We start from the raw sequence: 25874 nt of genomic DNA, 5'->3' as shown, positions 1-25874 counted from the left end.
TTGGTACTAATTCTGAAACTGTATAAATTAGGAGGATTTTTTTCTATTTGTGCTCACTCATGCTTGAAAGTCTTCAAAGAAACAGCCTGTGAGGGACAAAGGACTGCAAAAAATTGAAGCTAAAAATTAAAGCACTGAAAATCCATAACATCTGTCAGAAAGATTTTGCTTTAAAGGAACCTGAAAATGTACCTTGGTACCTTGACAAGTTTCTTTTTACAGAAACGCAACCCTGGCTGTCTTCCAAGTAGATCACGAGGGTTAGGTAGGTAGACGAGGTTGTAACTGTTGTCTTGCAAAACAGCATGCAAAAAAGAAAGAGAGATCTTTAGAGGCAGTATTTCCCTGTTAAATTTACCAGCTTTATTAATTGAATATGTATAATAGAAAAAATTTTCGCTCCTCTTTAAGGGAAAACTCATCTGCCATAAATTAAGTAAACAAGATGGCTTCCGTTATTAGTAATCATGAACAATCATCTGGGGGCTGCCAAGGAAGGAAGGATCGAGGAAGCAGGGTGAAGTCTAGTAGGAGTAATATGTCCATTAGCTCTTTTTAACAAAGAGGGAGATGAGGTCTCATCTTACCTAGTTATTTTTTGTGTGTGAATTCTCCAGCTGAGTAAGCTAGTTTATGTTAAAAATACTAGCAAGACATTTGCAAACAGACCAATACTTCAGAAAGAAAAATAGGTCATATTTTGAACACTTGAAAGGCAGTGCCATACTAACTACCCAGTCTACAAAACCCACTCATAAGACTATTATTTGATAATGTTCAAAATCAGATAAAGATGAGTTGTCAATGAGGGGAAAAAAGAATGTTAAAAAGTGTATATCTAAAAAACAGGTTTCTAGTGGTCAGCTTAAAGAAGAGATGGGCACAAGAATAAATACTGCTATTTTTCTCCATTAAGTGGCACACTTACCTCTCTTCTGTGCTTAGCTTTATTCCCAAGGGGAAAAGATTGATTCTAAACCTAAAATGACATTCTCACTGTATAGTATTGTTTTGGTAATCACCTGTGGATTCCCCAGTTAAATGAACTAAGTAATGAGTAGCAAGAAGAAGAAAGAAGTGTCATAAAAGTGCAAATTCTGACAAGCAGACTGGCAAAAGCTAAACAATTCGTACAAACTGTTTGTGATTCTGGATGTGTCCCAGTTAGTTCCTGGAAAGTGTTATCTACTTTTCCTCACCTGAGGAAGAAATTCCTCACCAGAATAAACTGAAGAGGTGTCAGAAGCCATGCCACTGTCCAGATAAATAGTTGGCACAGAGTATGCACTTGCTGAAGCTACTCAGTAAGCTTGTTTTATTAACGAAGTTATGATTTAGCTGATACAGGAAGGACCAAATGCTAAGACAGCCAAGGGCATTGGTGAGGTTGATGGAACGGGAATTATATGTTTTACTGCCTGATGAAGCTAGATTTAACACGTGTAGTAGGAAGAGAAACTACTACTAAAAGAGACTATTCAAGAGACAGAAAATGGTTGTTTCAATAGCAAAGCAAACCGTGTTCAGACACCTTTACTGGCAGAAGCAATCCTTATGGCCAGACTCTCAAATAGAAGAGCCCAGTGCCTTGTCATTGTCAACAGAGCTGTAATACACACATTGGAGGAAACTTACATGCAAAGTAGAACATGGTATTAAAGCTTTGTCAGGCTCCTATCCTAACAGAAAACAGGAGGTGATCTGGTCTGCAGGCTAGGCTTCTCTAAATAACTTTTTTCTCTATGATGATTAGAAAATTCATGATCAAATTATACAGTCCTTGTTTCCATCAAAGATGTTCATAGAGGAAAGATATTTATTCCCCAGTTCTTTTTTGCAAGGACTAGTTCATCATAAAGCACGGACTAGTTCATCATAAAGCACGACAGCAACAACCACAGACAATTCCATTCAAAAACATGCTGATTTTGGCATCTTCATTTTACATAACAGTTTAATGGTATTTGCACAGGAATTGAGAGATCCTAGTTCAATTGTGATGTCAAGCTTTAGGGGTTTCAAACACATATCTCCTATTTCTCAGTATGCTGCCTCAAACTCAGGGGCCCTGAGCAGTCAGGAATACAAGAGTTGTGATTCCAGAGGGAGCTGGATTCTGTGCCCATTTAATAGCTGGGAACAGAAATACCTTTTCTGGGCCCAGCTCCTTACGTTATTTTTGTTTTACTACTCAGAAGCTAACATAAAATTCAGAAATGCTCCAGAGAGCGAGGTCCTTTTCACTTTGGAAAGATAAGCCTGCAGCCAGCTTTGACAGAGATTTATAAACTCTTGTTCTCTGTTTTTCATAACACAGTCAAAGATGCAGTCAGCAACTTAGAAAAATAAATAAATAAACAAGGTATATTTCTATATAGAATACAGTTAAGCTGTACAGCCCAGATAGGTGAATCAGACAATACTGCATGTTAAACATATGAAAGAGGAATTAGACAAGACCACGCAGGTGTTTGTGCACTCATTAGGATTATTTAACATGATGGTCTGACACAACATTGATCTTAGCAAGTGGCTGACCTGCTGATCCTTCAAAGCTGGAGAGTATACTGGAAGGATCACTGTATACTTGCACTGTCTTATACTCTTTATGAGAATCATACCTCAGCCAGTCCTGGAGATGCATTTTGAGCTGGAGGGACTTTGTGGTGGTTCTGGATAATTATGCTGACATTCCACAGCTGAGAAACCAGGTCTCCTCCAGTGCTAGCTGACTCAAACTGTGAGCCTGCATGTTTCTTTATGCTTACTACAGGAGTTCAACAGCTGTCATTATCTCTCATCTCCTGTTAGTTAGTTCTGAATGGCTTCCTGGATGACCTAATTAGTGCCTAAGTTTGAGCACCTGTGATAGTAAAAAGACTCAAAGTAGGATTCCTGATGACCATACTGAGGCTAGGTATTTAATTTCTAGGGTTTGCAGTTTCAGTGTTCCCTTAATATCACTTTTTTAAATCTTTTAATCCTCTTAGTGATACTGCAGTTTTGCAGTATTTTGCTTCCTGGTGACTAGCATAGACATAGTATTTCTAAGTATTCTAATGTCTCTGCATCATTTTCATTCATAGGATATACCTGTAAGATCCAGTTGTAAGCAACTGTGTCACAATATATGCTGAAGGAAAACAATTAAATTTTTTTTATAGGTTATAATACAATTTTTCTCATTGTTGCTTCCAATGAAATATTAAGGTTGTTGCTAAGAGCAACAACCTGTCATGAAATTCAACAGTGTAAGGTTGCAATAAAATTTGTGTTAGAAGCATCTTACTGAGAGCAAAATGAAACTGTAATCATTCTAATGCTAATCAGTGCTTTTGTTTGTATTATATTCCACTTGAAAATTATTTTTTGAGCATTTGTCTAGCCCAAGTGCTTTTACGTAAGATGTATTAATTCAGTTAGCAGACAGTGCTTCAGAGCACTTTCCATAACATAAAGGACAATTTTATTGTATTGTGCTTAACTGGTATAAACATGCAATTAATAGAAGCAACATGTTTCACGGGATAGTTTTAAATTAATTTTAAGACAGTCAAAGTAGGGAAGTGCAACATTATAGTTGTTAAAAATAATCTGGAGTATGAGGATATTTGAGCCAATGAATCATATTGAATCGTATTGCTACCAGGACTTCAAATAAATAATGGATTTAAGTGAGGACTGGAAATACATTAACTGATTTGCCAAAACACAAATGGTCCAAGGAGCAGACTTAATTAACCCACATAATGGGATATTGCTACCTAGTAATGGGAAGTTAAATTAACTGCAGCTAAATTTAGACAGATCAGTATAATTTCGCTTCTTTGTATAAATGAATGAACTGTGGAAAAGCAAGGCTTGGCATTTGCATTCAGCAAAAGCTGAAGGTGCACACCTTTTCAGACAAAGTGACATTCACCCAGCCTCAAAACACATGAAATATTTTATAGGACCAAACACATTATGGCCGTTGTGCCCCTGAGTTTTGGGGTACACTTCTGCGGTAGGATTCACATGCCTGTTATACAGACCTGCCCGTAGTAGCTATACCCTGCTAGCTTTGCATTACCACTCCTGTTAATTCAGCTTGATGGCAACAAACACATAAAATACATCTGAAAAGCACAGCCTCATGGTGAAGGAAGCGACTGAGCACAGCCCTACACCACCATGGGAGTGGGCAGGTTGTTTTTTCTGACTGTCAGGCTTGGCAGGGGTCACTTCTGTCGCACACACTGGTATCACTGTAGCCACCCATTAATTCAACTCCAGTCCCTCCCTGCTGTGTTGTTGGATCCTTTTGGGTTCCTAGCCAGACAGATCTGTATGAACAGTGCTTTCGGTAGTAAGATACAAAGCCTAGCAAAACAGGGAGCATGTTCCATCTGATGTGCTGTTTCTTTTGTCAGCAACCTCCTCCTCCCTGGAGAGCTGGTTACTCAGTAAAGAATTTAACTGATTTATTTTTTTTAATTGTGCAGTACTGTTCATAAAATCCTCTACTTTTTTCCGTAAGGAAAATACAGGGCACATAACAGCAAAGAGGTTTCCATTACCTCAACTTTATACATGCATTGAAATTGAAGAAGTATATTTCAAGTGAGAAATTTATCTTTTCTGATCAGGTATTTGCAAGCTATTTCTCCTTGGCATTTTGGCATTTCAAGCATTTTGTTAATTTAGAACAGTTGAATTTCCCCAACTAGAATTGCTGAAGTTACTCAGATCATTTGAGATAGGTTCATACAAGCACATGAAGACTCTAAATGAAGCAAGAGCTTAGATTCTCTGATACACTGGGGCATCCATCTGCAAGGAATTAGGACAGTTTAAACCAGAAGACTTTCCTCTTAATGGTAAACAAGTATTAAAATGTTTTATAGCCTGATTCTTAATGTGTAAGCTTATCATAGGAAAAAAAATGCAACTTGGACAGAGAAAACATAGAAACTTGCATATGATCGGCTGTTTTGTTACCGTAATGCAAGATCTGCAGCATACACACTCATTTAAAGCAGCAGGACACATTCACTTCCAAACATTTTGAAAAGATCCTCCTCCTTTCCTTAAGTCTACCTCCTGTGTTTCTCCTTTAATAGCTGAACAGTGCCACAATTTTCACATGATACATTGCTGATTGAAACTTGGGCTCAGAAAACCTGAGCTGAGTTTTGAATTATCCACTCTTCCTAGCATCCTCTGCTCAGCTTTACCCCATCAGTAGCCTTGCCTATTGCCATAATTACTGACTTCATTATCTTGTCAGGCAACTATCTGGCATGCTTCTACTTCCACTTTTATTAGTGGAATTAGTTAGCAAGCCTGTTCTCCTCGCCAGCAAGACCCGTTTTAATAAGTTGTGTCCAAATCCAGCAAAATATGCTCCCTCCAACAGCACACTGAGCTGGAAAGTAGCAGAATACTCATGATGTGTCAGGGGTGTCACAGGTACTCTTACGTTACCTCACTATTTTATCTTGCCCTTGGAATAGCCATTCACAACAGTTCATTCCTGGTAGGTTGTCTTCAGGCATGTCAAGAAGTGCAGAGTAGTCTCTATTACCATTCTGTATGTGACAGTTGGTTATGGTTTTTGTTAGTCTTCATTGAACCAGAAAAAAAAAAAGACATATGTTTTCAGTTTTCCTGATGTTCCTTGAATACCCCTTGGAAAAGAGTTAAGCTTCCCCAGGGAAACTACTGTGTTAGTTGAAGACAAAAAGGCCTTAAAATCCTTGACCACATTAAAAGTATTTAACCATCATGACTCAATGTTAGGAGGGAGATGTCAGCTGTGGAAAAAAAAAAAAAGAGCTTCTCTCAGCAGTTGAAATTCTATTTGCTTGCATATATCTTTTACAAACAAGTATTTTCAATAAAAGACTATAAAGTATATATACCAGAGAACATGCTGCATATGTACATGTGACATTCTAGGATAGCAAAAGTATAATCCCTTTCTATTATTTTTTATAGCAATCTGTTAAAGTATACAGGAACATGGCGGGGGGGGGGGGGGGGAAGAAAAACACCAGCAGATGGTGGACCCAAGTCTTTCCCTGGTGTCTTTTATGTAGTTTGCAGAATTGCATCAAAGATGTATTTGGCAGCAATTGTAATATGGGTTGCAAATTAAGACACCCTAGAATCATCATCTCTACCAAGCTCTTTATGATTTTAGTCATCATGACATCCAATTCCTCTTCTCTGTTCTCAGTGGTGTTTAGTTCACCTACATAGATTATTACTATGTAAGCTTTAAGAACAAACAAAAGCAGACAATACGTAAATGCATCTGGCACAAATTGAACTGCAAAATGTATTAATAGTGTTTAGTCCAGAGAGCTGTCCACACAAGCATCTCTGATGGGGAGAATACCATCTCCAGGTCAGCAGTAGTCTAAAAACTATGTAGCCATAGTGCCTATGCTTTCCAAAAAAAAAAAATCACACCAGATTCAGACACAGCAGTAAACCACAAGGAAGGGAGTTGTTTCCTGTTCCTCAGCAGTAATCTTGTCTGACTAAGGACAGCAGCACACAATGCAAAACACATCTTGTAGGTCCCCTGGTGCTTCCTGTTGCTCCCCACATGAAGATAGTGACTGGGCTCACCTGTGGCTGCTGGCTGGTTACAATTTATAAATGTGCCCAAGACAGACCACAGCCCATATTCCAAGACTGATAGGGAGCCCCATGTGTCCTTACTGTTTTTTGTTATTCTAACATAATTTTAATGATGCTGTGAAAAATACCCCTATAGTCACATGCCTATTGACATTTTAATATGTGCTGAATACTTGCACCATTTGATTTAGGGCTGCACCATCTTGGGCATGGGAAACTGTTTCCTTCCTCTTTGCCCAGGAGTAAGATAATCTGAATGCGGTGATGTTGCTAAAAACCAAATATGATGTCCAAAGTACATCCTTTTTACATTTGGATAGAAAGATTATTAGTGGCTAATTCTCCCATGCTGGTTTTAGTAGTGACTACTGCAAGACTTGCTGATGCTGCCACAGGCAGATGATGGGGAGCAGAGGCAGAACAGGGGCCAGAGCCACACTGTCACCTAGGAAAGGAATGGGGTGTGAAGGGGGACTGCTGCTGTGGAAGCATGCTGCTTTGGTCCCCCATCAACATCACTCCAGGATCCGTATCTGCTAATCGCTAATTAATCAGTATTTCCTTTCTCCTTCCTAAGCATGGCCTGTATTCTCCCCTAAGCTCAGATCCTGATGGCAGTTTTACAATCGCGAGTCATGCTGTGCAGAACACCCTGCCCAATAAATTTGCAGTCTAGCTGAAATAATATACCACTTAGTTTAGCTGTTCTTTATTAAGATTTGTGGTAGCTTTTATGGATGCTTTGAAGGCTTTGTTAATGGAATAGCACTCACATGGGTATTCTACCACATCTGAATGATTCTTTGGATCACAGTTTTTGCATACATACAGACAATTGGAAATGTTAGTGTTCTGTCACATAAAGTGAAAATTTCCAATCTGTTTCTGAAATCTAATCTCTTTTCTTATTTTAGGGCCAAATGAACTTGACTGCAGTCTGATTATGGATTCCGGAGATACTGTTTATACAGAATTTGACTTTGAAGACCAGGTAATTTTCCTTCTCCCTCTCTCTCCCTCCACATATAAATATGGTCTTTCTTTAGACATTTTTCTAGGCATGTAACATATGATACAATTTGTCTGAGCAAGATGGCTGAATTAAGTGTAGCTAAGCATAAGTGCTTTTAAAGTGCTGTATTAAGCAAATGTGTTACACACACGTCGCTTTCTGGTTATGAGAAAAGCATGATTATTGTGTTATCTTCCATTACTTTGCACCACTGAGTTTCGTCCATGAACATTACAATGTTGACAAATGTTGGCAAACAGTTGTTGGAATGCGCTGTAAGCCTACTGTATATTTAAGAACAGAGAGTAAAACGATCTTCGAAAGAAGGGCATGAGAATACAAAACAAAAAATGTGGGACACAACTAAAACCAAATCAAAAGTTCTCCCCTTGAAATAGAGAAGTGTTTATAAAAAGAAAACAACAACAAATGCCTATGGTGTGTTGAAACTAACTTTTCTACTTATTCTATCACATCCCCATCTAAGAATTAAATTTAGATAGCACTTTGCTTATATGCAAGAAAGAAAGCTAGAGAGAGTGTAATAAAAGTGTTTGTATATGGCATATGGCCTACAGCCTGTCAAAAATACAGGTCTGTACTATAGTTAAGACAAAACTGCATGTGAGATGAAGAATAGCCTGAATATTGTACTAATAACCATTAAAAGACTGATTTATAATTAAAAAGATGGTTTCTTTCTAAAGCCTGTTACACTACTGTATTTAAGGGTGGTGTTTTTGCATATTTAATACATTGTTCCCTGTAAAATTTTAAAACTAGTGAAGAGATCAGAACCAAGAGAACTGGATTTTCATTTGGTATCATACATTCATGCACTGGTTTTCTTTTACAGTGTTCAATGCAACACTTTGTCCTTTATTTCAGTTTGGCTTTTTGTCAAGCAGACAGCTCACCTCTGTCTCGTAATTCCATTTTAAATCCCATTCTTTCATAAATCCTTCTTAAAACACTCTCTACCCTAGGAAATTCTCCTAAGTTTCTTTTCATCTTTGTCTTGACTGTACAGAATTGTGGTCTCAGTGCAGGGAGCAGCTCTTTCACATGCTGTAAAGCAGAGTGTAATGTAAATTGTGTTTGGATTATGCTGATACTGAATTTTGCATTTCTAATGACAGAAATACGTACTTTTGGCAGAGTACGAACACTGAAGAAATTACACTTTTCGTTCACAGTGCTTGAAATGCTGTTAAAATAATATGCACACAAAGTTTTAATTACAGAATAATATTAACAGAAAGAAATATGTGGAAATTATACTGATTTGTACTTTCAAACTGTATGGTTCATTGATGGTACATTGCACAGTCCATAAAAGCACTGACTCTAGGTTTGAAGTAGGATGCATTTGGTTCTTGCATGAAGTTAAATGGAGAAGACTAAGATGGGTCCTTATTGTCTTTATCAGTAGCAAATATTTCTTCTGCCAGATGTAGTGGTTAGCTTTTCCTGTTATTTTGCCAGAGCAACACATTGCCATTTTGGCAAGAGTGCAACATTGTTATCAAACAGAGAAGGAGAAATTAAGTAAAAACAGTACTAAAAACTGTTCAGTCATAAAGAGATTAAATATGAAGTGGCTGACAGTGGCTGTCTTCAGCTGCAAGTAGACATCATCAACGCTTACTGGTGAAATTTTAAAAAATGTAAACATTTCTATTATTAATATTTTCAAACCCAGTTTGTGTGAGATATTTTATACAAATATAAAGAAAATATGAAGGAGAAAGCAATTGCAACCAAAAGCACTTACTGTTTAAATTTTGGAATGATACAAGTGAGTATTGCATACAAAAGCAGAGAAGAGAAGATTAGCATGCACTTATAATACCATCTAGGTACTGTCTGAAAAACAATGATGTCAGAAATTACTCTCAAGCAGAAAAGATCAATAACTAAATGCAGGAGTGAAGAATTGCTTGCATTCAATACTTGAGCTCATTCTGACTGTGGCAGTGATTTAATACCCCCGTGATTTACCGCATGTTGTTTACGAATTGTGTGAAGCACCAACCACCTTTACGCTGAGAATCTCAAGTGGAAAGGGAATGCATGTCTGGATACAAATGTGTCATGCAGTGATGTTATTGCATAGGAAATCTGTCATGAGAATGTGGGGGAGAAGAAGGCTGGTTTCTAAGCAACCTTACACAGCTGAGCTGCTAAAATGGTTGAATTTTAGCAGAACATCTTGGTAGCCACTGAACAAGAGGAGTTGGAGGTTACAGAAGTACAGAGCATGTTGTTTTCACTGAAGACAAAGCCGCAGCTGGGGATGAGTAGCACTTGGCACAGCTGAAACGGACGTACACAGATACCTTTGCATTTACTCATACTTGGAACGAGCCAGGAAAATCACCAGTGTAAACTAAGCCGGTGAAGAATTATCAGGGTTCTTCAGACATACCACACTTCTCCCAGAATAACCTCTGTTACTGGCAGGCAGTAACAAGGAGAACAAGTGGTGTTGTTCCAACTATTACTGTAGTCATCACATCGCCCAGAAGTTCTCCAAAATATAGCAAAGTTGCTTTAAGAAACACTTTGTACATACCATCAAAACAGTGCAAAGCAACACTAACGTAGGCTAAGATCTGGCTTTCCTGGAAGGGTAGATCCAATTAAAACATAATTCAGAAAAGACTTGAGCTTTGTGTTACACATATTATAAATGGATGTACAATTCAATTAATCGTTTTCAACTGGTTATGCACGAATGCTTCAGAGCTAGAACACTTGTCATCACTAAATCTGCACTGAAAGTCTAAGTCTGCACAACACTGAAAAACAAGAGGGAAATATGCACTTTGGAGTTGGAGTTTTTTTGGGGGGGGGGAATTTCCTCAATTGCTAAGAATTATTTTTCCATTCCTGTTCAGATCTTTAACTGTCAGATATAATTGCCTCTAACAGTGCCTCTCTCTCAGAATGTTCTGTGGAAGAATCGGCCAAAATTTCCCTTGGTAGCATTCTCTACAGACTTTTTAGAGAGTCATGACATGATTGAAAAACACAAAGCACAATAAGCTAATAAGTTTCAGGTATTTCCACCTATACTGTACTAAGACACCTATACTGAACTAAGACACTCATTTTTGAGTGCAACAGGGTATCTTCTGACAGAGGAAATAAATGTATTTTATAGAATACTCTCAATTTGCAGAATTCACTTTCATGACTAGTGCCTGTTTGGTTTAGTAAGGATTGTCTTTTGTTGCTGGAAGGCTCTCAAACATGATACAGGTTTTCACTGCTCTCTGTGTTCATTTATACTTGCTATTCAATTTCTTGGCTTTGCCAGAGAGGCTGTCAATATAATGCCACTTGATTCCAGAGTTCAGACAAGTTTTATCTTTAAGAATTGGATTTTTAAATTGGCAACCTACCATTTGGCTTATTTCAAGTGCTTTCAGGCCAAAAGGGAGCGTTAAAAAATTGGCATCACTGAATCCTATCAAAGACTTCCAGAACAAAAGAGCATCCAATTATTTCCTTGTGAAAACAAGGCTTTCAAGACAACTCTAGCCAGTCTGAGGAATATTTAGACTAATTAAAGAAAAACAGTCCTCATAGAAGTAGCAATAAAAATAGATACCTTTAAAATTTGGGAAATGTGATAATAAAGGTAATAAACAGCAGGTAAACTTCAAGTAAAAACCTTAAAAAATACTTAGCCTCATCTAATCTTTATTTTCAGGGTATATTTTATATCTGCAAAACATGCAAACACATTTTTGTGCCTCAGAGGACATTACCAATTCACAACTGAGGTATTTCCCTGCCCCAGTGTTCAGACCGGATTTACTTATGCAATTAGATAAATGCAATTAAAGATGCAAATGGCACATGCAAAGGCAAGATTGCCATTTTTTTTTTAATTTGGCCCAAGTATGTCAAAGACCTGAGAAAAGTAGATGTAAAAAAGACTGAAAGAGAATACAAGGTTTCCTGTTCAGCAGTGACAAGCAATCTATTGAATTAAGCAAATTGCATAACCCAATCTTTGCTGCAAGTGCAGAATGTTTTATAATTAGAAAATGTGACAGCTCACTTGAAAAGCAGCAAGCAAAACCAAAATGAAGTGGAGGAAAGCAAGCCCTCAAACAGATTTACACTCATCTAATGAGAGGAAACAAGCTCTTGATTAAAAGTTGTTGCCGTGTGGTGACAATTCCTCTTGCAGCTCACTGTCACTTCCCACCCAGAACACATAACAAGCTCGGCTTTAGAGGAGCAGGAAAGAGGAACTTTAAGTGAGCTGATGAAAAGCAGACGCCACTGCTACCGAGACTGTAACAACATTTCCAGCCTGACTGATTATTATAGCTTGAAACTCAAAGGGTAAATATTCAATGTAGACCATCAGAAGTCCCTGTAAGCCTTTTTAATACAGAAGCAGAACCAAAATATTCCTAAAGTAGAGGGCAACAACAAACTGACAGCCTCATTTAACTAAAGCTGTCTGGATTGAACCAAAGACCACTTTCCTCCAGTTCCTATCTATCTTTTGTGCTATTCACATTGTTTTGCCTCTGGTTTCTCTGCATTTGGAAGGTTCAATCCAAAGAACTTATTTAGCACATCTCTGTTAGCAAGAGAAGTTTTCATTGGGACTTCTAAAGCTACCTTTCAAAATCAGACAAACCCTGATTAAATTATTTAAGAGAAGGCTGGGTCAGACATAGATTATACTATGATATTTTAATTGTGTACTTTCTCTTTGCTTGAGAACATAAGGAACTTTTAGTTAAAAAAAAAAAAGCGTAATGCAGCATTAATTATTACAGGTTTAGCTTAGTAAAATGACCATGAGTATCCAGAAGCGCTTTGTCTGGGCTTGTAACCCTTAACATATTTGTAGTGTGTGTTTCTCTTTCACTGATAGGCAATGGCATCACTTTGAATTGCAGATTCTGGTTGTACAAGGAAACTGAATAAAAGCTGGAGTATGTGGTAGAAAAGAGACTCCTGAGGTAACTCGGGGAAGGATTGTGAAGCTCTGTCCCCTCACGTTCATTTTTGCTAAAGTGCACAGAAAGGTGGAGTCCAATCTAGTTTAAGGGTTTTGACAAAAAGAGATAATGCAAACTAATCCAAGTAGATGAAAGTGCTCGAGAGGCAGGCCTAACTACAGAGAAAAGATGTTTAATAGAAATGTACCCAAGTCAATGAACAATCTGTTCAGTTCATGTTGCCATGGGAACTGTCCTATTAAACTCTAAAAAAAATCAGACTAGAAACAAAGTACTACAGTTTGCCTGTTACACAGTGCTCCCTTAATAAGCTCAAAAGCAAGTGTATTTCAGTGCTTCTGTATGATTTTTGTAAGTTTTGAAGAGTTATCTGTTTCAAAGTCACCATTGTACACTGTAGTAAAGGCTTTTGAAAGAAAGCCTCCTGCTCTGGTTTCCCCATGCAAATCATGGTGAAACGGGCGAACAAAATTGCCATGGACTCATTCTGCATATTTTCTTTGGAATTCCAGAAAGAGTTGTTTGCTCTTATTTCATAGACATTATCTGACTTCGCTTTCTAATGTTACATGTATTAGGGGGGACTGAGTTGCCAAAGGTTAGCTGAAACCTTTGCATCCCATTTCTCCTTTCCTGCCTGTGACACAGAAGTTGCTGTCTGTGGCTGTTGTGGGCAGTACAGGGCACTTCAGCTCTCCCTTGGAGGGGCTCTGTTACAGGGAGGCTGAGCTCATGCGAGTTCCTGGGGATTTAAACAGCAGCACAGCATCGTTCTTCAAGATGTGCCGCCTTTATGCTCCACTGAATACTTTTGCAGTAATTTAGGAAGCTCTTCTCTGTGACTTGTGTGGAAGGTGCTTGTAGAACAAAGAGTTATAATTTATAGTATTTCACCTTCATCTTTTTAGGCACTATTACCAGCATAGCATACCCCTTTCCTTTCCTTAGCCTAGCTTGTCTCTCTGCTGGAAACTAGAGGCTTTATCCCATTATGCACAAAATACAACTTTGCATCTACAATTACGAGTTCTACCGTGTCCGACTTTTACATGTCTAGTTTTACAGCCCACAGAAGCTCTAAAATTCATGGGGAATATCAGGCATCACACACATTTGAGGTGTATAGGGTCCACATCAAAACATTTCACATTGCACCTAAAGCTGATAAAGAATTGCAAAGGTGTATCTTAAATCCCACCTCTCTCCTGGATTTAGGCACCTTACTCAGGGATTTGGAAAGGTTCCATTCACACAGCCCGGGATGGCTTCTTTTTGGTACAGTGCAAACCCTTTAAAATAATCCTCTATATATTTTCCCAAGATTAGTATTTGTTACTGTGTAACCACTCTCCCTCCATATGTTTTCCATTTTCTGTCTTTATCCTCGTTATGTATCCCATAATTGTGCAATCAGCTCTAGTTAATATGGGCTTAAAATCTGGTCAAGGGGCACGAGGAGTGGCCTGGTTTGCACAATAATTTATTTGAGAGATCAGTGGAATGTTTCTTCTCATCATTAAAATCCATCTTACTAGATAAATTCTTTGTAAGTACCGCAGAAATTATTTGTTGACAGTTATAGAGTCACGTAATAAAAACAAACAGGTTTGGTGGTAAACCTAGAACATGCTTGGTCAAAAATTACACTGAGAAAGTCTTTGAGCATTAAACTTTGAGCAGCGCTATCAACTTGTATCTTAATGGCAGCAAATCATAGGATCTGAGGCCACATGCTGTCCTCATTTTACAGCACGCTATTCTCAGCCTCCTCTGTGCCAGGATCTTTCAGGTGATGCTCTACTTACATACTTCAAAAGGTCTGCTCCCCTTAGGTGCCTTTCCTGGATCTACATTTCCTCCCTCTTTCTCCCTGCTGCAATTGTGTGCGTTAAAGTGTGTGTGTGTCTGCCTTTTGTAAGCGGTGGTCGTGATCAGGGCATAGCAATTCCAGCAGCCCGTACTCAGTGTCTCAAGACCTGATTATCTGCCACACAAGGAAACAGCACCTACTCATTCTTGCAAAGCCATCCTGAAATGAAACCTCTTTCTCTTTTTTTCACTTGCAGTGCTAAATTATGCTTGATAAGTTAAAGAACAGAGACTTATATCAAACACATTACTGTATAAAATCTTGGACAAATGCTGCAATACCCTGGGTTACACTGGGTTAGGATTAAAAAGAGCTTGGAAGGGGAGTAAGTGATAGGAGATAAACTTCTGGGAATAGTTCCAGTTGTAGACATACTTAATGGAGGACAAATACTTAAAGAATGAAATAAAACAAAAGAATATTTGCATCTTAAAGAAAATTAAGTGTTCTTAGAAAGCCCAGGAGATTACAAGTGGAAGCTACATTCTGCCCTTGACTCCTTTGGTGTTTATAATCTCACAGCCACTTGGAATTCCTGGCCTTTGTGGATTTGCTTCATAGCCTTAAAGTTTTGCTTTTCAAAGTGGATCATTATTTTTAGGTCTCTTAGAACTGCTCTGTGCTACCTCAGTGTGAAAATGTACAAAGACAGTACGTGACCTTATGGAATGCACTGTCTGATTCAATGAGAGGCTTTTTAAAATGAATTTATGGTAATTTGGAGTTTGAACACGAGGCTTGAAAGCCCCAGACCATGATGCTATGTGAGAAAGGCTCCTTACTTAGTACTTCATTAATCAAATGCAGAGGCTTAAAGTTAGGTACGTTATAAATATCTGCAGAATTCCTAGTTAGTCTTAAACCTGCAAGTTGAATCTCCTTCTTTTCCTTTATATTGTTTTTAGTGGGCCATAGCCTTCTTTAGGCTAGAGAGAACTGTATATGAGTCTGCAAGCCAGGAACCAGTTCTACCTGTTGCTCACTTTCAAGAGCTTTTCACTTTTCCATTTCTGCTGATCATTTGTGTTTGGATTTTGCCCACGCTGTCTTAGCTTTTCCATTCTGTCTCATTGTTTTTCTGTTGATACTTATTTTTTCCTCCATTCTGATGATTGTCAACCCAGCCTCAGAATTTGGTGTCTTCACGTTCCCCCTGTGCTGTAGTCCTTCTTCCACATTGTTACACTAAAATAAGACCTTTCCATGCATAAAGTCTTTTGATGCTTTCCTGCATTTAAAAATAACAATAAACCCTGTCACACCTTATTTTCGGGCTAATCCCAGTCCATATTAGTGTTTTATATGAGGAAAACACTTCTTGAACTTTCAGTTCTTCCAAAAGATGGAATTACTGAATTCCACTATAGTTGAATCTTATCAAAGCATTTGTATCTTTGCACCAGAGTCGTACTGGAAATTTAATTCAGACTGGCCTGCAGAAAAGCCTTTTCCATCTCAAGTAAAAAATCAACTGAATTCCAGCCTTTAGAAGGCAACGTTAAGCAATAATGTAATAGTTGAGGGCAGGCACAGTGCCAGTGGTGTATGATTTGAGGAATGCCTTCATTATCGTTGTCGTTAGTGATCTGAACACAGGAGCTAAGCAGCACTTTAAATTTGCAGTTGAAATGCATTGTAAGGTTCCCTGCTGCACTCTTCTCTGCTGCAGTGGCTTAATGTAATATGAAGCCCCCGGGAGAATTTATACCACACAGCGTAAATACTACACACAGAGAAGAATCATTTAAGCAGTGGTGGTGATTTACAGAAAAGAGGAATCCTAAATGAAAAAATAGTAATAACTTCTGTGGAGAATCTTGTAGGCAGTGGGTGCATTTTATAACAATAGATTACTGATAAGTAGCTCAGAACTGTACGTGCCAAAGTATTTGAGAATGAACAATAGATAATAACTATGCATGGAAAATATGGATTAGATAATGTACTTCAGTTTCTCTCATAGGCATTTAGGCAGTCTTGTAGTGGGTCCAAAATATTATTCAGGGCTAGAATGTCTTCGAACCACAACAATACTAAAAAAAAGAAAAAAACACCACAGACACCAGTTCTTCTTCAAATCAGATATAATGCTGGTCTCTCTAGTCCAGCCTTTTGATCCAATATACAAATTGCAAATGAAGTGTCTGATTTACCAGAGCACTCCTGTGCTGCTCTGGTCATGCAAAAAACTTCCACCCTGCTGACAAGGGTGTTCTTACTGCATCTCTTGATTAGTAAGATTGTCCTTAAAAGCTAATTTCTTTAATTTTTTTCTAGCTTGATAATGTCTTCAAATCAACATGGATATAAATAAGGCTTGCTTTGATTTCTTGCTTAGTGAGCACGTGTGTATTTTTTAGTCATTAAGCGGCTACAGAAGTTATCAGAAAACATGACCCCCCACACTACAACAAACAGAGATTGTAATTTTCCCCCTCTAAATTAATGATATGTACTCTCATTTATACTATCAAGAGACAAAAATAGAAAAATCTCAAAAAACAAGACAAAAAACCACTTGCATATCCTTATGAGTCATATGTACATGATCTTGGTTTATAGGTGTTAAAAATAACTTAATTTCCATCTCTGTATTGCTATTGCTTTGTCCTCTTTTGAGAACTGATAGTATGATTTAATTTGAAAGAAAAATAGAATCTTGTCTTTGATAGAAGCCCTAGTAAAAGGGAATCATAGGCATCTAATAATCTATTAGTGTTTGGTAGATGCAATTACAAAACTAGTTTTTTTTAAATTATCTGCACTTTCAGATTCTATGCACTCCAAACAATCAATCACCATAAATAGTGTTACACTGTTTTCATCTTAATTACTGTTAGTGCTTTTTGACACCAATATCTCCATTCTGCTGAGTGGTATGAACTGTGTAAGAAGATATGCCTTTCAGGGAAAGAAAAGCCTTGATGTCTGAGCATATTCATTCGTTCACTTTAACTTATCTTATTTACACATATTCATTAGTTCTGGACCACGGCAGAGCAACCCCTGCTTTCCAGGGGCATACTTCAAAATTCAGCTTGCAGAAAGCGGCTCAGCCTTAAAAAAAGTGATTTGAATTGTAGATCAAATTTAATGGCAAGCAACTGTATGGTTCATAAAATTCCTTCCCAGGGACCACTGCCCCTACATAAAACCTGCAACTAATGCAGCGTATCTCATCAAAACCAAACATTTGCTCTTACAGAGAGAAAACAGGAATTTAGAAGACTCTGACAGATTCCACAGCTGAGCTTTGACTAGCCACAGTATTTTCATTCCGATATTTAACTTTGCCTGGTTATCGCTTGCTTGGGGTCTTTACATTTCACAGGCTGAATGTAGACATACTTACTGCATGTGCAAGAACACCACTCAGTGGTACCTAGTTTTTATAAGTAGGGGCTGCATATATCTAGTCTGAAAGACTGTCCTCCATAGTTAGATACGTGCCTATTAAATTCAGTTGCAAACTAAAACCATACAGACCGGGACACACTGGACTATGCTGAAACAGATAAATTGTGTATCTAGATGACAGATACTTAACTGACATCTCATACTGCGTTTTGATTCCCTAAACTATTCTTAATCAATGAGAAGTTTATTTAATTGACAACTAAAGTTTATTTGAAGGGTACTAGGTGTAGAAGCATCATCTGCAAGCATCTGAGATTTAATTTAATACTACTTTATTAAGGAATAAGAATTCAAAGTACATATATTACAAGCTAAAAAAGTGAAAGTGGAAATCTAAGTCTTAAACCTGGCTCAGCTTCTATAGAGAAGTGTGCCCTCATGGAGAAATCACCTTATCTCTCTGATAACATGGAAATAATGCCCTTGTCTCTATTCCCAAAAGAAGTACAGGGAAGATTCATGTGAAAGTGTAATGTTTTGTAGAAATAAAATGTTACAGGAGTACAAGTGTTTTGCATACCTAACAAGGGCAAAGAGATAAATATACTACTATGGCATCCTGAGAAAGCAATGATTATATACCTGCATCTGCATCCAAGGAATGCTGATGAGATCGCTATGATAAAACTACAGTCAGTTCTTTCCCATACGTTCTATTGTATACATTATGTCATTCTGTATTAAAGTTACATTTGTATATGCTGCATTTTTTTTACTTAAACATTAAGTTAAACTCTCAGCAGATATTTTCTTGGCAGAGAAACATTTAGTCTTCATTTAAATAATTTGTGCCTGAGATATTCCTTTGAATATTTACATTCTCAAATTCAATCTTAAAATTGAGCGTAATTTTAGGTAACAGTCATGCTGCATTTTCAGTTCAGTGTCATGAAGTCCTCTGGTGAGGAATTCAGTCTGCAGAGAATGCAGAGGAAAAGAATAAGGGGGAAAAAAAAAGGATTGGGTTTCCTGAAGCAAGGGAAATAAGCAGTAGAATACAGAAGCAGAATGTATTCACTTTTATTCTCTTAGTCTGCTACAGATTTTGAATTAGATTGAAGTGCATTGATATATTGCAGAAGTGCTGAATGATCTTAATTTTTTTCCTCCAAGGACTTTACAAACATAGTTAAATATATTTTTTCCCCATTTTACAAACTGCAAGCTGCCAAAGTCAAAGGCATAGAAGAGTGCTCCTGAAAAGATGATGTACTTTTATTTCCCTTGAATATCAAATGTTACCTTAGATGTGGTATTTAAGTAAGTTATTTTCAAGTGACGTTTTTGCACATTTTAATTGAATTCCAGTTTCTATCAAAATGTGCTTGACACCAGCCATGAAAGAAAAATTAATTATCTGGTAAACAAGAAGAGATTCATCTACCTTTTACAAACCTAACAAACATATAACATTTAGAATTTGAAAAAGGAGATTATACTAAATAAATTGAGATTTGTAAAAGGAGAGTATTTCCAGTAAAAGCATATTAAGCTCACCATAAGTGTGACAAAATAACATGTACAATGTTAGCCTACCTTTTCTTTAGAAAAATAACTAAAAAAAGAGCAAGTGAAAAGTAAAACAAATTATGAAAGAAGACTTTCTAACCTGATGATTTACATCCTGCTTGACCTCAGCAATTTAAAAATCAATTCACTCAGTTCTGACTCTTATTTGTGGCTCATTAAAATAAAATCTTGCACATTTTATCCCCTAAGTAACTTTTGCATAATAAAACTTTTTCCATTAAGCCCTAGGAGTACTGAAGCTCATAACTGCCAGGGCAATACAGAAATATTTTTGGTCTTGTTACCGTCTGTTTTTGAAATATTTGTGATTTGCTCCCAGAACTGCCGGCGTTGCTCAGTATGATAGTTATGTTTGCAGAAAATATTTAGCTAATAACATACAAATTGCCTTGAGAGCCAGATCTGTCTTATTCAGTGTCCTGCCACTTTTTTTCATTCTCAGAGGAAGGGGTGAAAAGAAGCCAAATGTTAAATCACTTTGAAATTCAATATTACCAGTTCTGTAATAATTATAGATTGGTTTACTTGCTGGAGCATGAGACAGAATATTCTTTCTAGTATTTGCCATCAGCAGTGATTAGCACTTGATCTGGTGGTATGTAGAAATGCCCAGTCCCTCTTCTTAATCACAGTATATTTTTGGCCTCAGTGATTTCCTTTAGCTGTTAATTCACAGCTGAATTCCTCCTGGAATTTAATGTTTGTTTGTTTGTTTGTTTGGGATTTTGAAAAGTTCTGCGTCTATTTCATTGAATATTGTTCTATTAGTTGACTCTCTATGGAACAGTAATTCCTCTGTAGCGATGTGCCACTTCATTCATATTACTGTAATTGTTCTTACCATGGGAAAAATAGTATAAACACCCATCTTTTGCATTTTTCGAGATATTTCACATGCAAGCCTTTCACTCCCTAATTAATCAGGGTCACTTAAAAAAAATACTTTGGACATAGTGATATTTAGAAAAAGGAATGACCAAGCTGTACATGAGACCACACCTCCAATTCTTAAAAACATTCTCTGTAGCAAATAGCCATAAAGTTTCTTATATATCTTGTGTATTTAGTACACATACACACTGAATTGGTTCACTTGGAGATGTTCAGTTCTTTTTTTAAAGCTCATGCAGTTGCTACAGGGTTCTGAATCCATTGTATTAAGTGCTTTCTTCCCCTTGAAAGTTCATTACGTTTGTTGGCATAAAGCTTTATATTGTCCCTTTGGTTGGCTTGGTTAGGTGTCTCCAAAGCTCCCCATAATCCTCCTTAGCCTTAACTAATCAAAGCAACTTTTGTCCTTTTTTTTTGCTGCACTGCTTGCAACTTTTTGACGAAATTCACTGTCTCACTTTGTTCTGTTGATAACTGAATATTTAATCATAATTTTATTTCTTAGCCTACTTTCAATATATAACACTTTTATCCTTAATCCATGATCAAATTTCTAGGAGAAACACTCTTATATCTGTTGAAAATCTGAATAAGAATGTATCAGATACTTTTAACCACTATTTTAGTGAAATACTCAAGCAACAACAGCAAGCTGCTAAGAGAGAGGGTTTTTTGTCACGTTACAAAAGAAAAAAAAAAAAAACTCAACCAAGGACAGAGGATGTGAATGGCTAACAGAAGAGTTCTCACTTCATCAGGCAGCGTACATTTACATGACACTGGTAGTTAAATCCTAACAAAGATGTCCCCTCTGTTAGATAAAAATTTATTGTATTTTATTGCTTTCTTTAAACTGATATGACTTCTTGCAATTCATTATTAGCATAAATCACAAAGATCTAAAGTCTTTTGTATCATTTCCTTATGATAGGCTGTGACTTACTGTCAGTTTATCTCATTATGAAAATTGCTTCACATCCTAGCAATTATAGGTAGTAAGTTAAACTCATTAATCTATAAAGTACCTCTACTAGGCAGTTATTTACTAACAGTCAGTTAGATGACAAGAAGAGGTAGTTAGTCTGTATTTTCCAACTGTGATGGCAGCTGTAAAGAATCTCGTGCTGTATCATTTTTGTGTCCTGTTTAGATTTATTGGTCAGCTACATGATCAGCTGTGCCCCACTAATTCATGTTTCCAGACAATATTTGTAGGTCTGTTACCTGACTTCAAAGGTAGCTGAAGTAGAGATTACCCAACTTTCTTCAGAGCTGATTAGCTGTAAGATTAATATTATCTTCACCTCACTGTCAACTAAATGGAAGCTGTCCCAAGAATACAGCAGCTGTTCTGCTGCTAAATCACTGTCCAGCTCTTCACCCAGATCAACAGAGAAGCTGGCTGTACTTCTGGGGGGATGGAAGGAAAGGGGTGAAGGGAAATGGTTCTTAGTACAGTTTAGAAATAGAATAGTGAAAACCATGTAGAAATACCTTAGCATCAAAACCAGATTTGTTGTAGTCCCAGTTTTCTAATTTACTCCTCCTGATACTTTTCACAGCTTCCCTAGAGTCCAGGGTTTCAGGACATCTTTCGTTGTAACTGGGTGCTGTTCAATTCTGTGTGAATAAAGGTTTTGTAGAATGACTTAAATTCTCTGAAATATGAGAAACTTATTTTGACATATGCATTCAGTGGGACAGTAACGCCCTTCACATGAAGCTACATTCTGAAGTGCTTTCTAAAATGGTGAAATAAATCTGAAAAAAAATTAATTCTTTTGAAAGAATATTTCTGCACCTGAAAAATGAGCAGGTATAAATATAAATTAAATAGTGTATTTGGATGTTCTGGGCTTTGGCCAATGTCACTGTAACATTTGCTGTTTGCCTGCTTTGGTATTGTAATTAGTAGAATTCACTCTAATGGCCTTTCACAACACTTCATCCTTATATGAACCTGGCTATGGCTTGTCAAATAAAAAATGTCAATAGCTTATTTAGCTTCACCTCTGTCTCTAGTTTTCACATGTTTCAGCTCTAAAAAGTTACAGCTGCTCCTGATTTAAACTTCTCTTTATTATCACTTGCTGCTCTGAGCAGCCCACCAGGGTTGCTGATGCAATTTTATTCTTCAGTTATAGGGGATAACAAAGAGCATCATTTGAAAGGGTAGAAGTAATGCTGCTTTCATTTGAACATAATGTATATTTGTGAATGTGATCATGATTTTTGAAAGAAACCTTACCTTAAACTTACATTTTGTTCCTAAAGTGATTTGCATTCATAAACCTTCAAAAGCATGATAAGAAACAGAATCTAAAAATCAGGCCTCTAATATATAACACATCTTTTGCAGGGTCAAAAGGTATATTATATTATGGCATCAAAAAAAAAGCCAACCCCACAACCAAATGCATACCCTCACACATGCAGGATTAAAAATGTCACGTGAGTTGTAGGGGAGAAATTAATCTCTGATTTTCAAATAACTTCTCCTGAAATACTCTCCTGCAAAACTTGCAAATTCAATTGCTTTTTTTTTTTTTTTTTAAGATGTCAGTCCTACTACTACAGTGTAATAGGCTGAGAAATACTATGAATCAAAAAAATGAAAGTCTTCTATCTAGTCAGTGTAGTGGTACTTGAGTCTGTAATCAAGAGTACTTGTATTTCAGTGATAATGGGAACATAATGAGAAACCTGCAGGTGTAGTGCAAGAGCCTTACAAATTTGAGTAGCCAGTAGTTTACCCATTCTATTCGCCACTGTTGTTCATTTCACTTAATCTATTCATATAGCAATACACATTTCTAACCATGACTATTGCTGACAGCATACTGAAACAGAAGTCCAAAGTTTGATAGCCATATGCTAGTATTGAACTATAGCTGTGTATTTATTTTGGGAGGACTAGTTTAATGTACTGATATTACTCATATAATGTGCACGTGTTACTCTCAATGCTGTTATAGATGTTTTATAGAACACATTAAAGCACTGATGACCTGAATGTTTTGACACTATGTAACTTGGACTATGTCCAGCATATGTATAATTCTTATTTATAAATCAGCAAAGAATTCCTGCTCTGACCCTCTTGCTGACCAGTATTCATAATTCTTAGTTTGTAATACTATACAGTACATGACAAAATAATTCTAAATGGCAAAGCATCAAGGGAAAAAACAAAAAAAACCCCAACAACAAATCAAGTGCCCCATTTCCCTGGTGTAATCTCTGTTAGAAAATCAGCAGCCCTCATAACAATTTTTAGCTTGCATTGCATTCTAAAGGTCAACAAATTCAGATTGCTTTAGGCCAAAGACTAATTTCATCTTTCTATTGTAGTTCACTGCTAGAATTTACTGTGATGTTACCTTTCCACTGTTAACAGTTTATCATTCCACATTTACTTTGGAAGCAATTCAACATGCACACTCACTGCCTATATAAGACTCTAGTACTGTACAGCTGGAAACTAAAGCAGACAAAGCTGTTCCTCACAATAATAGTATGGCCCAGTTAATCATCTCATATTATCTTAGGTTCTCCATTCTTATGTTCTGCAGAGTGAAACAATATTAACAGTGTTCCTGTGACACTGTTAGCCATATCTCAAGATATATTAAAATTGAGAGGTTAGAAGATGGAGAAGATACTAAGACATGCAAATAAACATATATAAGAAGAAATGCAAACTATGCAAAAAAAATTCAATTTATCAATTGCTTAATTAACAGGAGGAAGACCAGTCAAGTTTTTCTTGTTATGAGAACACAGGAGGTAAGTTTCATTTTTGGTATAAACTTGCATTTTAATTTTGAAACCTTTGATTCCACTTATATGTAAATAATTACATAGAAGGTAAACTGAATCCAGATTATTCATAATGTGAAGGTTGTGTCAAGCTGTATTTTTTCATGTGAATTCTCTGAACATACATTGAGGCATATAAAGGGATATTTCTGTACTGTTTGGGCCAGTGGATCCAAAATTATTAGAAAAATGTTACTATTAATCAGCACTAAATCTGGTAGGTGGTTTCAGAAATTGGTAATTATGAAAAGCTTGTTGGAAAGTATGAGCTGCTAAGATTCTATGAGAAATTTAAGGATTAATGAACAGGTTTTACACTTAATGATATTAGAAACATCTACAAATTTCACTATATATGTACCACATAATAAAAAAGAAAATTATGTGTAGTTAATGAGTGTATGTTGTAAGTGGTAAAGTCAAAGCCATAATAAAATGCAAGCAGGCTCAGACATTGCAGGATATCGTTTTATATTGGTATAACATAATCAGGACAACAACTGGAACTCAGACTAGAAGGATTTTTTTTTTTTTAATATAACTTCAGTAAAAGGCACAGCTTTAGTAAGCACAGTAGTTTTGGTGCTAAAAACAACAGTCATACCTGGATTTCAGTTGAGATATAATATGGCTGAAATTAAGATTCAGGTGAATTTAAGACAACATCTCTTGTGTAGTGCACTGAATATAAAATCTTAATGGAATCTGACCACACTTCTGTATCTATTTTAATCCAATTGTCTATTCAGAGAAAAACGTAATAGCTCAGGAGATGTTATTACATCAAGATGCATCTGCTTCTCATTTTTTATTGAATTTATTTATTTTTTTAAACTGATGTGCATATACAAGGTCTTATTTTCAAGTAAAATATTTTTATCACATCTGCAATGACAACTACAAAGCTGCAACATACATAAGTTTGTGGATAACAGTTCCTTTTGAAATGCAAAGCATTAGCAGAAAGTAAGTCTAGTTTAAAAAACGGAAGAAAAAAGCCCACACAGATGACCTTGCAGGAATATTATTCAACATAGCGTGAAAGGTAGAAAAGATTAAAACAAGTAGCTGTTGCTAACTAAAGTATTTTTATTTTCATTTTAGATTTTGCAGAAGATCTGAGGAAATCAAACATCGTTTTTGTAGTTGGTAAGCAGGAATCTTGATATAACTGCTCCAATTGAAAATCCACATGTTGTTTAGTATGCTTTTGTATCAAGCAGAGTTTTTCTGAATGACTTTACAGTATAGAGCAAGAGCAGTAAATTTCCTATGGCCTAAGGATAGATACACAAACATGTACATATACATTATTTTGTGCATTCTTTTCCTAAGAGAAAACATGACTTCTGAAATTAGTCATAAATGAATGGAAGTTTTATTCAGAGTTCAAGAGACATCAGAAAAAATGTACGAAGAGATAGCATGCTTATGCGCTATACTACTTCTTGCTCATCCTGTCTTGTACCAAATACAAGCACACTCAGTTTATTGAGGACCTACGTTGTATGTGATAGATTTCAAAAAGTAAACTGGATTTCTGAACAGTTCACTGGAGACTTCTCTTAAAGGAAAATTACATAATAATTAATTCTCAATCTTTAAACAAACTGTAATTCTGCATTTACTGGAGTAGATCTTCCTGCTGTTTGTTGCAATGACAAATTTTCATTCTCTCTGCCTCAGATATCTTACTGGGAAATTATGTTTA

At 36.6% G+C, this 25874-nt stretch overlaps 1 protein-coding gene across 1 annotated transcript in view; it reads left to right on the top strand.

The window, feature by feature from the left end:
* Positions 1-25874, top strand: part of AK5 (adenylate kinase 5) — a 106844-nt gene that overhangs the window by 55549 nt on the left and 25421 nt on the right. Inside the window, exons 8-10 of the mRNA XM_064516067.1 lie at positions 7545-7621; positions 24088-24130; positions 25268-25312. Of these exons, the coding sequence (XP_064372137.1) occupies positions 7545-7621; positions 24088-24130; positions 25268-25312 (165 nt within the window). The remainder of the gene's footprint in view (positions 1-7544; positions 7622-24087; positions 24131-25267; positions 25313-25874) is intronic.

The sequence above is a fragment of the Dromaius novaehollandiae genome, chromosome 8, assembly GCF_036370855.1.
Source record: "Dromaius novaehollandiae isolate bDroNov1 chromosome 8, bDroNov1.hap1, whole genome shotgun sequence".
Lineage (NCBI taxonomy): Eukaryota > Metazoa > Chordata > Aves > Casuariiformes > Dromaiidae > Dromaius > Dromaius novaehollandiae.
Note: the sequence above shows the minus strand (reverse complement) of the source record. Positions and strands in the feature narration are given on the sequence as shown.